The following is a 15,891-nucleotide window of genomic DNA, read 5'->3' as shown; positions in this document are numbered from 1 at the left end:
CGGAAGACTATGTAATAGTTCTTCGCAGTGGCATAACGCATAATGCATACATAAGACGACGTTCCCCCCCCAGATGGAAAACATTTTTTTCTCGTGACACAGTTCAGTTCCGGTTACCGACCTCCGCACCTGCTGGGGCATCATTTTGACAGCTCACGTGCGTCCGTCACTGCCCGAGTTCCATTCGATTTTCATAAGTGCTTCTTTGAATCCATGGCGAGTTAATATCCGCGGGGCGAGTCACGGGACGCCAAGGAGAGTCATACAAGCGAACACTTAATCCAGCAGCACACCGGATTGGATGGAGTAAAACCCATACTGGGCAGAGAAAAACAGTCAAACCTGTTGACTGACCTCCTGCCCAACCAAGAGGAGCTGTCCTTTGCTATTGGTGCTGAAACATTAAGCAAAGTGCGACTACTTTGGCGGGGCTAGACGAAGAAGCTGCTTTGGGTGTCTCCGTGTTGAATTTAACATAATTTTTTCGTTTAGGCTAATTTGATCCACATCGTGGGATTTCCGCTATTTCCGATTTCTTCAGTACGACAGGACAGCCAATTTCCACTTTTGAGCACAGTGTAATTTAAGGGAACTTGGGCAACAGCAAAAATGGCTTTCATGGTAAAACACGTGGTAGGGGGACAACTGAAGAACCTGACCGGGGGTTTGGGAGAGGAAAAACCCGAAGCAGAAAAGTCAGAAGCCGCGGCACAAGGAATGACTCAAGAAGAGTTTGAGCAATACCAGCAGCAGCTGGTGGAGGAGAAGTAAGAAAAAACACGTTACTTTTACATTCGATCTTTTTCTTACATTTTTCAAGTATCCGAATAATACTTGGCTGCCCTTAGAATGATTACCAAAGCCGTAATCACGTTTTTCTAGTTGCTCTGTCCATCTCTGCACTTCTGCTTCCAAATGTTGTATCTGGTCTCAGCTCGCATGTGGACTTTTCCACTAGGGTCCAGCCAAAATTATGTTTTCTCTGGTAATAGTTATATATTGTGTATACATATGTTTTAACATACAATAATGTATTGGACCACCATTAATAGCCATCGCACTAAAACATGCTTTTGAAGATAATGTCCAGAACAATAATTCATGCAATATATTTACATTTTATGTAGAACCAAATACTCTCATATTGGCTATTATACGGATTCTAAAATTAGCTACTTTTTCCAGATGTTACATGTCGACTGCAATTAACCGTAACGTTAATGCACTTGTGGTGGAAAAGTTAAATTACATTTCTGTTGAAAGGTTAGGCAGTAAGATTAGTAGATTCCTTCATCGCTTGTGTGATTACCGCAAAAGGACGTATTGAAGGTCCACAAATGCCTTTTCATTATGCTTTTACTGTAGGCTACTTTCATGTTTCGAATAAAATGAACTATTATTAAAATTATAGGGGGACCCTCGTGGCTTCTCGATTGCATTTTTTGATCCATGTTTTATCTCAGTCTTGTCATTTTTGTTAACAAAATATTTATATAGACCTCAACAAGTAAGTGCTTATATTTCTATAAATTTTATAACAAATATCCACGCATAATTTCAACAACATTGGTTCAGAAATCTCTAGGGCCAACTTGGTAGGGTATGTTATTATCAGCCTTAAAACTGTTGGACTCTTGAACGACAAAGCGGCATATGACATATCCATACGTTACGCGATGGACTTGGTTTATTGTGGGTAATTTCAGTCCTTTATATTCACTCCAAGGAGCGCCTGGGTGGTCTGTACTCTCAATACAAGAGAGTAAACTCGAAAGTAGAGGTTTATTCAAAATGGTATTCATGCAGGTATGCTGTCAACTTTTGACATTATGTCAACCTGTGAATATAAATTTGGGGGAGGTTCGGCTGGGCAGCTCTCCACTAAATCGCTAAATATTTCAGTACAGCAATGACCTTCAGCTTCATATGCGTCATCACATAGGAACCTTCCTATAAAACGTTTAATCTCCCTTCAGCTCCTGCCTGCTACACTGTGTTGTGTGAAACCCAAATGCAGTCCACGGATTAAATATATAGAACAAACCATATGTTAAATACAAGAGCGTCATGCTCTCCTACGCTGAACTGGATTGTCAGGTATTAGAGTTTAATAAGAACGGGGAGATGGGGGGGCAGGCATACAAGCTGGTGACAGAATACTTGCTTGTATTTAATTCAATGTGTTTATGCAGCAAAGCCCTCCGTGGTCCACAGTGCTTCCACATTGCAGTAGTAGATGAGAACCAACCAGATGAGCCATGGGCCAGAAACAGAGCAGAGAGAAGCCACCGTTGGCGTTTGGGATAAGGAGAGCGATCAGCACCTTGCCCTTGAGTTGGTTCCTCTCACATTATGTATAGCATGATGGGGAAAATAGCAATTTGCAGATTTGTGAGGTTTGGAATCAAGAAACTGTCAGCTGTAACCTTCCTCACCCCAACATCCAAAGAGTATGGAGTAAAAGTTCAAAGAGCTCTATAAATGTTTTGCACACCAATGAAACATAAGCTACATCCTCTCTTTAGATGTTAATTGCTCTGCCACTGCCAAAGTGTATGAAATGGTGGCTCCTGACTGCGCTCTGCTGGTCAAAGACAACCATTTAAACTTTTTTTTTTTTTTAAGTTTCAGACTATTACAAATATCATTTAATTCTAGAAATATCTTGAGAATTAAAGTAACTTTTTTCCTTAATAAAAACGTGATGGAAATAATAGTAAACTTCTGGCATGATCTCTAAATTTAGCTTGAGAGATGTGATGTGTTTGAGTTGGTTTTTCACAGTGATTATTGCACTGTGTTGTCATGTTAAAGCTGACATGCTATGAGGATTGCCCAGGGGTATTTTACCCCGTAATATTAATAAGGGATATTTTAAGGGGTATTAAGGGAGATATTCAGTCGTTTTTACCTTTAAACAGTCTTAGTGTTCATTATTTTATATTACAAATTCATTAATAAAATAGCTCACTTTTTAAAGTCGAACATATGGGGTTTATAAGGTGAGAAATAGAGATGTGTGGTTTCATAGTGTGTGCTGTGTTTCCCTGTCCTGTGTTTCCCTGTACTGTGTTTCTCTGTGCTGGGCTTTGCTGTGACCTTCCAGTTGTGTGTTGTTTGTTTTCTGTGCTGTGCTCCTCCTTACTGTGCTTTAAGTTGTCTTGGGTAGTTCTGCACAGTGCACTTTTGGTTCATTGTGATTGTACACTGTGGTGTGTGTAATACTGGGAAGAGTAGTCCCATGTATTGGTGGAAAGAGAGTGATGAGAATGATGGTCTGTTAGATGGCAGCATCCCTCCTTGAAGAAGTAGAAGCAAGTAGAAGCAAGGTTTTTTCAGTGATATACTTAGATATCCTATATCCTACTTACCAATAGGAACCAAAGACAAACCAGGTTTATCATATTTGCCTCATTTCAGAGTACTGTCTACCACATCAGTGATTTCCTGCACTATAATGCTGGTACTAATGAAAAGTACTTTTAATGCAGATATCTCCAATTATATAAAGGAAATATAAAATTGTTGTTTATTGAAAAGCAGTTATGGCAATCACTGTTATTGTCATGTGGTCTAACATTCCTAATGCTCCACCATGGCTTTATTCAAGGTTAAATCCATTAGTAGATATTGTAGCAAGTAGATATTGTAGTTATTGTTTGGCAGAGGCTTTGCCTAAAAACATTCAAAATTGTTCACTATTTTCACAGGAAGTGTGTGGAGTTGCTCTTCACACACACACACACACACACACACACACACACACACACACACACACACACACACACACACACACACACCTGCATTCATGATTGCCCATATGCATTCATTTAAAATAATTCAGGAATTGCTATTTTAAACACATTTCACTTGATTCTCACTTCCCCATCAATCTTCCCTGAAAGAGGAATGATAAATAATATCAGTTCATCATATGATTTAAGCTGCAAGCACAAACTGCCCGTTGACACTCACAATTATTTTTGGTTTCAGGGCCGCTGTCCTTCTTCCTTTCAAATGCACACAAAGCATCAAAACTCACTGGCACACTGGTATATGTGTGTGCGTGTGTTCTGTGTGTGTACATGTGCGCTGTGTGTTTGTGTGTGTGTGTGAGTGTGTGTAGTTTTTGTTTACTTCAGTAATCATGGTGTTCTTTTCTTTTCTCTTCTTTTTTTTGCCCAGGATGGAACGTGATGCCAGTTTTGCTCAGAAAAAAGCAGAACGTGCAACAATCAGAACACACTTCCGAGACAAGTACAGGCTACCAAAAGTAAGTAATACATTTTCTGAGACTCCTCTGGCTAAATATGATCATACCATAAACAGATCATGCAAGCACCTTGGAATTGACTCAAGTAATCTAAGATGTGAGTAGCCATCTTATTTTTAATATTTAAAAAAAGTGTTCAGTGAAAGACTTTTCCTGTCGGAGGCTGCATTAGTCGTTGTTCTGCTTGCTTCAATACTGTATATTTCTTCCTGTCTCCTTTGTTTCTTCCTGTTCCTGGCCCTCCCAGTTCCCCTCTTTTGTGTCTTTGTCCTCCCCTCGTTTTACGGCCTGTTGTTCTCTCCCTCAGAATGAACTGGATGACTCTCAGATCCAGCAGGCAGGCGACGACATCGAGCTGCCCACCGAGCTGGCCAAGATGATCGCCGAGGACAACCAGGAGGAGGAGAAGAAGCAGTCCATCATCGGGCAGCTGACCAACATCCAGAACGTGGATCTGGACCAGCTGAAGGACAAGGCCCAGTCCACCCTGGAGGACTTTAAGCAGTCTGCAGAGAAGTGCTCTCTCATGTAACCTGCTCACTCCAGAACAGTTGTACCACTCAGTGTCACACATCAGCTGTGTAACAGATTCGATTTAGATGCCACATAAAGGACAGATATAGTACATTTAGCCTCTTCCCAAATGGGATCAATTAGTATGCACACGCAGCATGAATATTCACACATAGGCTGGTGTAATAAGGCCAGCTCAGGAGGGCACACAGGAAGGGGGTGCTTCTGGGACTGAACGTGGTGCATTTCCTAGTGTATCAGCATCCGTATCCTCCAAAATAAAATATTGTGAACCTAGCTATAAACCCATATGTGAAATCGCCTAAAATTGGTACCTTGCTGTGAAAAGTAGCTAGCTTGTATTTGAAGCTGGTCATAGCTGGATTTTACTCCAGGGTAAATAAGTGTATTTTACAAGGAGCACTCACATTTTAAAATGAAATATATAATATAAAACTGATAGTTATGTGAAATAAAAGTTAAGAGATAGTTTATGTGCTGTTGTTGTTGACCCCCCCAGTCTTTTATTTAAGATCTGGTTGTGGTTTTTCTTTTTTATCCATGTCTCCATTGCAGTTCACTGACCTCTGACCTTTCCCATGATTCTCTGTGGCTCCCAGTCACATAAATCCCTCCAGTGCTACCATTTTGTACTGTTAGTTTGGTGTTACTATAGCTGCTATTAAGTTGTCAAGTGCAAATTTTGAGTGTATCCCTCTGGCTGAGAATATTTCCCATACGACCTAAAGTGCAGACACACACATAAAGTATTGCTGTTTATCAGTGTCCTTGTAGCTTGTTCATACAGAATTCAGTAAAATCGTTCATTTTTGGATGCAACTGAAGGACATGTCTATCACAGCTGTGAAGGTACATATTTGTGCATTTGTACATACTGTTTGTGTACTCATTCTCTGACAGAAGACCTAACTGATGGCTACCAAATAATGAGCTCTTCTCCATTCTTATTTCTCCAGAGGACGATGTGAGAAATGAGTGATATAGATGCACACACTAGGGTAATGTGTGAAATGGTGCTTTGACTGCATAAGGATGCAGGAGTAAAACAAGGGCAGATATTACTTTGCTTTACTTACCGTGTATAAACGCTTGCGTTTTTAAAGGTTTTTTTTAAAATTGAAACTGGGTAATATCTCATGATGGAGATATTTTGAAAAATACACACACAAAAAATAAAATAAAATACACAATTCTCCCTCTTTAATCATCTGGTTACTTTTTGTAAGAGAATCCTGTGATTTTGGTGACACCAAATATTTAATGGACTGTTTAGAAAACAATAAATAAGTGAATCATGGCACAGTTTGGTTTTTACTTAATTTGAACACAAGGGGGGGCCATAAATTCATTTTGTAAAACATTTTGTAAAAAGTTTTTTTTCCATCGGTTTTCCAAGTGCCGGGGGGCGGATAATAATAATAATAATAATAATAATAATAATAATAATCATCATCATCATAGTCCGTAATATTACTTACTATGTCTGCTATTCAAACTGTTTTTTGTTTTGTTTGTTTATTTATTTGATTATTTATTTTGTACTTCTAGTGTGGGCTTTGCCTTTAATATAGGCCTACCGAGTTTAAACATTTGGTGGTCACGTTGTTTATGTCTACACTTTTCTCCATGGCAGAAAATATTTTATTTGTGGGTTTTTTGTTGTTGTTGTTGTTGTTGTTGTTTCATCGCCTTGTCAGCATTGTTGCTGTTAACGCAGACGGCCGTATGCACCGTATTATTAGCGATTCCCTCAATAGTTCAGCTCAGTCGGTGACATTCGCCCAGCAATCTGGCTCTGTCCGAACGTGGGCCCGTTTTCCCAGAAGGAAGTCTAAAACTTTGTTTTGTAAAATAGCCAAAGGGCCTGTGTCTTTTTCATCGCTTTCAGAAAAAAATAAAGCTAGTTTCCATCTCAATGGCAGGGAGGCCTGTCTCTATTGGCAGTTTTCAAGTGTAGTGTGAAAGGAGAGAGCTGTAAAATATATTGATGCTGAAACCCTTCTCTATTGACAGGCTGCAAGGCGTGAACAATCTTCGGGCCTGGAAAGACACTGGGCCAGTGCATGGCCAATCAGACACAAAAGGGTGAAACGGGCCAGAAAATACTATTCTCTTCCATTCAATCCTATCAATCAGAGTTTTAAAACCCACCCGAATGAAGAGAGTGTGAGAGGGAAAGAGAAAGCAGAGGGATTGGGGGTGGCACTGCCGTTTTTGTATTTAAAAAGTATTTTTAACAATTATTTCACGACAAGAAGTTGTTCCTATGGTTTTTCTCATCGGTTTAATGTTAAATAGAAACAGATTTGTTTTCCCGAGCTTTAATTTAGAGCGGTGGGTTACAGATGTGAGCTTCTAGCTGTGGAATGCTTTCTGTCGTCTGCTTCGGGGCTAACGTCCTCCGAACCCCCACCCCCTTCTTCACTCGCCAAGCTTTTTTAATCAACTGAAGGAGGAGAAAGTTGGGGGAGACCACACAGGTTGCGAGTTTCATAAAATTTATAAACATTTTATCCTGTATGTGACGTGGAGATTGCCAAAACTGGAGTTGCTATGGAAATGAATCCCATGACTGACTCCTCAATGACGGCCAATCGTGGAGCCGGACTGTAAATGAGAGAGAAAGGGGGAGGTGGGGGCTTTGCCTTTTCTGTTTTCAGAGTAGAGGGGTTATAGGGGAAAGCTAAACGAAGCGTGAAGCGTAACAGTGAGAGGGACAAAGACACAGGTAGCGGGAGAAACGGCGGCAGTGAAGGGAGGAGGAGAGATGAAAAAAGGAGGGAGAGAAGAAAAAACAGAAGGGAGAGATGGACGTGTCCTGGTGAGAAAGTGCACAATTTGTATCCCATAAAACCGAAACAAATCTATGTTTTCTACTCATGACAGGACTCAGGAACGTGGACAATGCCGGATAGAGGGAGGTGAAGTTCGGATTTATTTTCTTTCTGTCTTTTTGTCAAGCGGAATTTTGCTACTTCTTTCATTTTGGGGTGTATTCATAGTCAGAGAAAGCTGTGGAAATCCTGTATATCTTAAGTGAAATTCTTCAGTTGCTGGCTAAAGTTTTACCTTCCCCCATCGAGCAACAGGCTGTTCTGTGATTCTAATCTGTCAAGTTGGCCATAGGGGCGGGAGGAATGAGTCCGTCTGGACTTCATGCAAGCAAGCTTTCTTTTTTCTGGTCTTTTTTAAAAACATGAAGACACAATGCTGTCCAACCCGTACTCCCGGATGCGTACTCGGAGGATTTCTAAAATAAACGTTCGATGTTAAGTGGAGAAACAGGAGCGCATCCGTGAACTGGAGCCTACGCTTTGAGCATGAAGACTTGGTGTAGCGCTGTTGCTCTACTGGGCTGGGTACTTGTGGTGCTTGATGCCCAGTATGTCTGCTGGCAAGCCCTGCTTAGATGTCAACAGGAAAAAGACTGTGAATTAGCCTATAACCAGTATCTGGTTGCATGCGAAGATAATATCAGAGGGAGCAGGCGACAGTGCCCCAGCCATTGCATCAGCGCCTTGGTGAAACTGAACCAGACCCGCAATGGACCGGACCTAGAGACATGTGACTGCGCACAGGATTCACAGTGTAGGAGGGCGAAACGGGCGATCGAACCATGCCTTCCTCGCAGGCATCCAGGGGACGCAGCTGGCATAGGGTGCACAGAGGCCCGCCAGCGCTGTGAGGACGACCCAGGCTGCCACTCCACTCTGACAGCCTACCTGTCCAACTGTGGACAGCTTTTCAATGGCAGGAAATGCACTGCGACGTGCAAGACTACAATTCAGCAGATGCTGTTCATCCCCAATGGTATGCTGCTGAACCGCTGCGTATGCGACGGCATGGAGCGACCCTTTTGCGAAGTGGTGAAGGAGAACATGGGGAAACTATGCTCAATCGGGGATCACGGGGTCTCTACGGCCTATGCGGACATGGACGACATGTATGAGGATGAGGACTACGAAATGAAACCCGATGGAGAAGACTTGCACCCGGACTTAGGAGTATTTTCCTCCAGCCCGTCCAAGTTATCTGCTCATGCTGCCTTGTTGACTGGTTTGTTGCTGTTGATATGGTGTTGGACTAGAACTTTATAGGGGCTATAATATACGCTTGTGCAGCACTGCTCATACACCTAACTGGCCCTGGGAGACAATGATGGACTAGTGGAAATGTAATTCCAAGAGCATAGGGATAGATGTACAGCGAAGCGACAAGACTTTCGATAATATTGCGGAGAATGCAATTGCTTTTTAATGAAATGATAGGCATGTTAGCCTATTGGACTGATGTGCCTTTTGGTTTATTTGATCCGTGACTCAAAACGAAAAGGCTGTTGTATTCACTTATGATCAACTCCAAATCACACTCGGAATGTCCTCATGCGCCGAGGAAACGGGTTGTTAAGTCTGCTATAATGGTACTTATGCTGCAACAAAACGCTTGAGGGGCTGATTATTTGATGGGAAGTGAACCAAACATATATGTTTATTGCGAAACGGAAAACATGGATTCGTTGACTTTTCTCCGTCTCTCCCTCTTTCCTTTCCTCTTTGTTTTGTGTCGGTGGTCCTTGAAGTGTGTGGCTTTATTAAGACTTTAGATAAACATTAGAGCGTTTTCATTTGTGTTTACTCTCCCTTCTGCACTCCAGCGCTTGGGCATTGAAGCCATCACACTTCAAATATTTGTGGTGAACCACGAGAGAACAGGCGAGGTTCTGGGATCAAGTAGTTAAATTAACTGAAGTGCCTCTCCGACAGCCCCCACCCATCTCACTCTCAGTCTCTCCTTGTTTTATTTACCATTGACCCCCCTTGCACACAGACACGCACCCCCCCCCCCCTCTCTCTCTCTCTCTCTCTCTCTCTCTCTCTCTCTCTCTCTCTCTCTCTCTCTCTCTCACACACACACACACGCACACACGCATTGACTTTGGAACGTAATTCGCCATCATAGTTTGCCTTCTATGTGTTTACCAGTGTAGTTAACACTGGCGGACCAGAGTTGCTATGAAATATATTTTTATCTGAAGTGGAGTAGATGAAATTCATTTACATTGATCCGTCAAACACTTGAAATTTATGAACATTCTTTAAAAAATTATATGGAAAGCTTTTTTGTTTATTTATAATTCGTGAATTGCTCATTTTCACTTGTGATTTTTGTGTTTCTAGAAAAAATTTTTTTTAAAAGATAAGGGAATTGAAGACCAGCATTTAGGCCTATCTACAAAAAAATATATTCATATTTGCAGCAGCAACCTACATTTACTGATATACATACGTATTTTGTTTTAGTTTTTTTGTAAATGGCGTTGGATGTTGTTTCTGAACTGGCGAAAGTAAGCTGGTATCTTATGTTTACTGATGTGTTAAATGAGTGTATGTGTATGTAAATGAGTTATTCTTCCTTGTATTAACATACAATGTTTTGTAAAAGTGTAAATGTGTAACTTCATCAACAAAATATTTTCTGTACAGAAATAGATATTTATGTCTCCAAAAGAAATACTGAATTAAGTAATAAAGAGCGAACTTCGTAAAATGTGCGATCCGTTTAATTGCAGCAGTAACTGTAATTTCTTCTGTCAGTTTTATAACATGGATAACAGACGGGTCGTAGTGCTGTTAATTAGTTTGCTGAGGTAATCTTCACTCGACACTGCATCCAGATCTCTGAAACAGTCTGCGCCCCAGGTAGGCAAAGACGCGGAAGAGGCACAACTCTTAAAATTCCTTACAATTGGCTATTTGCATCTCAGTGTGTAAGATGAATTGTATAGAACAAAATCTGCCCTCCACAGGATGCTTAAGAATGCTTAAGTTTCTTTTTCAGCTGCAAATACACCCCCCCCCCCCTCCCCCCCAAATGCTTTAATGGAGGGTAAACATAGGGGGGTGGGTGTGTGATGAGCTGTTCTTAAAACATAATAATTTTTTTGTGTTTTGACTCTGAAATTTCCATGTATAGGTTTTTACAAATGAAGGGGTAATGAGTCTCAGTTTTATCAAGTAGACTACCACAAAGGGTAAGGGGCAGGTTCTTCTGTTTGTTTTGAATGAGCTCATGATATCCTATCTTGGGGGGACAAGCACATTTTAATGTATTGATTAGCCTCTGGATATACCAGGCTATGTAGGCTGCATTTAAGAGCAGGTTGAGAAGAGCGAGTATAATGTTGTGGGTGTGTGGTTCACTGTAGCAGAGCAAAGCCCTTCTCATTTATGCACCTCCAACTCCCAGCATGCATCTCATTTTACCCCTGCCCCCCACCCTGAGAAAAATGGCTGCCCAGAGACCCTCCACTCAGTTTCTGGGAACTCAGTCAAAATAAACATTAGCAGAGGAGCCTGCAGCGGGTGGAGAAGAGAAGGGGTTCACAGAGACGGCAGTGTGCTGTTGCCTGCTTTCTCAAATGTGATTTTACCCAATATCTGAAACAAACCCTAGTTTTCCCCTCTTGTGAGTACTTGTGAACCTGGGAAAAGGAGACGGTTGGCTTTGTCTCCCATGAGGACAATGTCCTATTCATGACTGCAGTCCCCTCAGGGTGAATAGTTAGTGTGTGTGCGGGGAGGGGGCTCATGGCTCCTTAAGGATTACCCCCCCACCCCTACCCCCACACAACCCCTTTTTAACTCGACTGTTCTCAGTCCGACTCTACCTCTCTCTCATTAACTGTATCAACAGACCCAGAGGGGGAAAAGCTGGGAGTGTGGGGGTGTGCGAGAGCACTTGATGGGATTGAGTGAAATGGAGGCTAATTAAAACCACAATGGCAGCGTGGGGTTGGGGGTTTGCATAGTGGCGCTCTGTATATGTCCTGTTTTACAAACTAGCCCTTCTGTGGAGCACCTGAGAGAGCACCCAGCCTGAATGGTCTCCAGAGCAGATGCAAAGGACCGTTGTGTGTTCTCATCGCTGTCCTGGGCCTGTCAGCTAACCGCTTTTCAAGTGCCTTTTGCTTCCAGCAATATGGCAGGGAACTTCTCAAACTGACAGGGAAAGGACTGTTTCTTAAAAGTAAGCCTTCAAACCCCATACTATAGAGCCCAATAAATCATTGTTATTTCTTTAGAAAATAACCAGACTTTTTTCTAAGTTTATTCTCACTGAACAATACAATGATAAAGTATTTTCATTGCGTCTAATTAATTCTTAGTGTAATAATATTAAATTGAGAGCATTTATGGAATTCACTGAGGTTGCTTGCTTTCCTGTGAAATTTTAATGTCTGGTCTTGCCGTAGACATTGGATATGTGGTAAGTAATACTGGGAATGATGTGTTTATTGTTCATTACTTCAGAAGTGTTGCATATATGATACAATTCTGTATACATACAATTTGTGTCATAAACCATGTTATGTTCTAGGATGTATAATTTTATGTTTCATTTTGAAGTAGGCAAATTCTGTAATTGTAGCACTATACATCGTTTTGTCAATGGATACACAAAGCTGTTTTGCTGCTGGTAGCAAGAACTATAACTGTCATAACTACCCTTGCGCTAATTCTCTAATAACATGGGAGATGTGGGGCTGGGACAAGTGGTCACCATAAAGTGCTAAAATGTTGTCTTTGTGAGTGGCCTGAAGGTGTGAACACACTCCTTGTGGAAGTGAAACGACCCAGCTCCTGTCTGAGTTCAGGCTTCCTGTGTGGAGAATGTGGTGAGGGTGCGGTAAGTCCACTGTGCTAGGAGTTTTAGTGTTCAGAGACCTGATGAAGGTGAGACCCACATGATCGCTTTTAAAACTTTATCAGTGAAGGCACCTTCCATGTCATTAAGACGCTGAAGCAGATTTTTCTCATTTGAAACTATTCCCTGTGTTACAGAGGCTGGAGTTACTGTGTTACTTATGGCCTAATTAAGCTTCTTGAAGTGCTATGTGGTGCCACACGAATGGAAATTTGTGAAAGAGTGAAGTGCCAAGCATGCATTCTTTGTGTGTCACGTCTGAACAGCAATGATGTGGACTGTAAGAAGTGGAAACCCTACTCCGTGTGCAGCACTGAAGGAGGTACAATAAGCATAGTTTGTCTTAAACAAATCTGCGACGTCCAGTGGAGCACGGCTGTGGGTCTTTGTGTAACTGCCAAATGTTCATCCAATAACAAAATGTCTGCATTGCTAGGCCATTGCATGGATGTGTGCATGGAGTATACTTCGAATTCCAGGACTATTCATTGAATTCATTGGTTAGATTTTTTAATAATTATTAGAAATGATTGGTTTAGTTCTGTGTTGTTTTGGACACTTAATATTGAGTTTAATGTTACAATAGGTAGGCTGGTTCATTACATACTGTATTTTGCAACTGTCCAGTATCCTGTTATTGCTTGCTTTACCTGCAGGTTAACCAACCTAAAAATGTTTACGTGTAATCCAATTAAAAGTAAAACAAAACCATTTGGGGTTTTGCCACAACTGAGTGAATGGATTTTTCCACTTGAATGAGCGAGGTGCAGTATGCTATAATTCCAAGCGCATGGAAATTCAAGCCGGCACCGATGTCTAGCTGGCCCAGTACAGCTAGTGTGGTGCAATGCTTGGCTAATGCAAGCAAGGCGAAGAAAACCTCCATTATACCAGACTATGAAGACATGGCCCTGCCCTTCCTGCCTGTGACAGTGAGGAGAGGGGCTCAGTGCCCACTCAGACAGTCTCCTGCCCTTGCACTTAGGGCAGCGGAGGGAGGTCGTAATCCCCAGTGGGTGTTGTTGGAAGGAAATGGGGATCATTAGGAGACTGTCAGCTTGTCTCTGTATAAACACGGTCAGCTCAGATGCTGTTTTGACTGGGGCCGCTGTCATACTTGGAGGGGCGAGGAGGAATGGAGAGCAGCTGGGGAGTCTCTGCAAACAGCACGTGGACTGACGTCTGCGCTGCTAACACACGCCGCTGGGCACTAACCATCACGCCGCCTCTTTACGGGTGTGTGGTGAGCCTTTGGTTCAATTCAAAGTATGCCGCTGGAGTGATCAAGATCACTACATACAACTTACTGAGAACTGAAATGTGTTATATAGAGGCAAACAGCGGCTAGCTTTCCTCAAATTTGTGCATTTCATAGTTGCAATGTGAATATTTCAATACACTTACCTGAACACACACAAATCCATAAAGTTAGTGTACCTTGCCTACTGGACAATCAAATATATGGCTTCCATCTTCAGTCAACCATCAGACCTGTATGAGCTCTCTGTGCTCTGATTGGATCTCCACTCCACATTACTGAGCATGCCAAACTCATGTCTTTCCCTCATTGGCTCATCGATGCGTTGTTCTAGTCCAACCGTTGATAGGCTTTTAGTCAATCTGTCGTGTCTAGGAAACAACAGAATTCAAAGTCCAATCTCTAATTTGTTGAAAAACAACTTCACGAGGGAAAACCATGGCAGCAAGCTCTTCAGGAAAATCAGACTTTATTAGCACAAGTGCACAAAGCCGGATCAACTCTGCAGAATTGAACCTCGATTGTCAGTTTTACACCCATTTTATACACCATGTTCAATGTAACTCCTCCTAAACATTCCTAAAAACATCAGCCGGTCTCTGTGGCGCCTCAATGCACAGGCCCACAAGATATTTTTGCTTTGTAAGCTGTTCTTAAAAATAAATGTTCTTATGACATCTTGTTCCGTAAACTGTCCTTGAAAATGACAGTCTTCAAAGCAAGACGTCCTGCCCTGCAAGCCGTTCAAGGCACCCTGCCCTGCAAACTATTTTGGCAAAGACAGCTTACAAAGCAAGACACCTTGTCCTGCAAGCTGTTCAAGACGCCCCCGTCCCGCAAACTGCTTTTTCACAAAGAGGAATCATAAAAGATGAACTATGCAAAACATGGTGCTATTCTGTACTTTCCAATTTTCCTTTTAAGCATACACATTATTGTATTCAATTCAGGTTACATATGGGTCACTTCTAGCACAAATGAGCAGTTTATCAGTTTGAAAATATACAGGCATACTTAATCATACTTTAATATTTGATTAATGTTCTCTTCTAAGTGAGTAAGTATGGTTTTTTTCAGCCTGACGTATTCTTTTGCTTTTTCTTCTACAGTTGACACTGTGGTTTCTTGCGTTTCCATAAGCTCATCTGTAATTAATGATATAGGTTCATTGGATTACATATATCCTACAGTTGACACTGTGGTTTCTTGCGTTTCCAAAAGCCCATCTGTAATTAATGATATAGGTTAATTGGATTACATATTCTACATGAGTAATAGGCAGCATACATATTGATTACATGAGTAATAGGCAGCATACATATTGATTACATGAGTAATAGGCAGCATACATATTGATTACATGAGTAATAGGCAGCACACATATTGATTACATGAGTAATAGGCCGCATACATATTGATTACATTTGACATGAAGCTTTGAGAGTTTTGGAGGAACCAGCTTGCTCAACTCTGACAGTTTGACGGTTTAATCTGATTTTGACTTGTGATTGATTTGTCATAAAACGTAGGTAGAACATCTTTTTCTGTGAATTATTCCTACAAATCTTGCAATGTTGGTGCTATTATTCATTCTGAACAAGAGTATACTATATAATGAATACTTGAATTAAGACAGATTTAGAGAGATTTGGTAGATTACACAGTCAAACAGATAAATTGAGTTCCCTTCAGCTAACATGACTAGCAAGTGATTAGTTACAGCTAGCTTTAAGTTTCATGACATCATGAATCAAATATTGGATTTTTAATGTGTCAGGTAAACATTGCGATAGCTTCTTTTATCAGCAATTTGATGTTTGTTCAAATACTGTAAAGAAGCAACAGTTAACTGTATTCATCTAGTAGCCGGCTGACACCAAGTGCATAATCGGTTATAATGGCTACGTCTTGATCCGAGATTGTCTTGCGTTTGTGGCAATGCATTAAGACTGAAAGAGTGTGGTCATAAACTGGATTCCCCTCAGAAGAGCTTTTCACCCAGTGCCTGGCTCTGGGGCAGCTGTGGCTGGAGGCTGTGATTCCGGTGTGCCAGTGGGGCGTGAGTAATGAGTGCAGTCAGGCAGCAGTGTGCTGGAACTACAGGGCAGTGCGTGAGGTGCTG

General features: G+C 41.6%; 2 protein-coding genes across 2 annotated transcripts; both read left to right on the top strand.

Moving 5' to 3' along the window:
- The first annotated feature begins 609 nt into the window (after positions 1-609).
- Positions 610-4,805, top strand: cplx3a (complexin 3a). Its single transcript, XM_061222760.1, has 3 exons — positions 610-767; positions 4,186-4,273; positions 4,581-4,805. The coding sequence occupies exons 1-3, from the start codon at positions 610-612 to the stop codon at positions 4,803-4,805; spliced, it is 471 nt and encodes a 156-aa protein (XP_061078744.1).
- Positions 4,806-7,527: 2,722 nt separating this feature from the next.
- On the top strand, positions 7,528-9,640 carry si:ch1073-459b3.2 (growth arrest-specific protein 1). The gene has a single exon (XM_061222702.1). The coding sequence runs from the start codon at positions 8,128-8,130 to the stop codon at positions 8,902-8,904; it is 777 nt and encodes a 258-aa protein (XP_061078686.1). The 5' UTR covers positions 7,528-8,127; the 3' UTR covers positions 8,905-9,640.
- The last annotated feature ends 6,251 nt before the right edge of the window (positions 9,641-15,891 follow it).

Source organism: Conger conger, chromosome 15 (genome assembly GCF_963514075.1).
Source record: "Conger conger chromosome 15, fConCon1.1, whole genome shotgun sequence".
NCBI classification, from domain to species: Eukaryota; Metazoa; Chordata; class Actinopteri; order Anguilliformes; family Congridae; genus Conger; species Conger conger.
The sequence above is the reverse complement of the archived record's forward strand: the minus strand, read 5'-3'. Positions and strand labels throughout refer to the sequence as shown.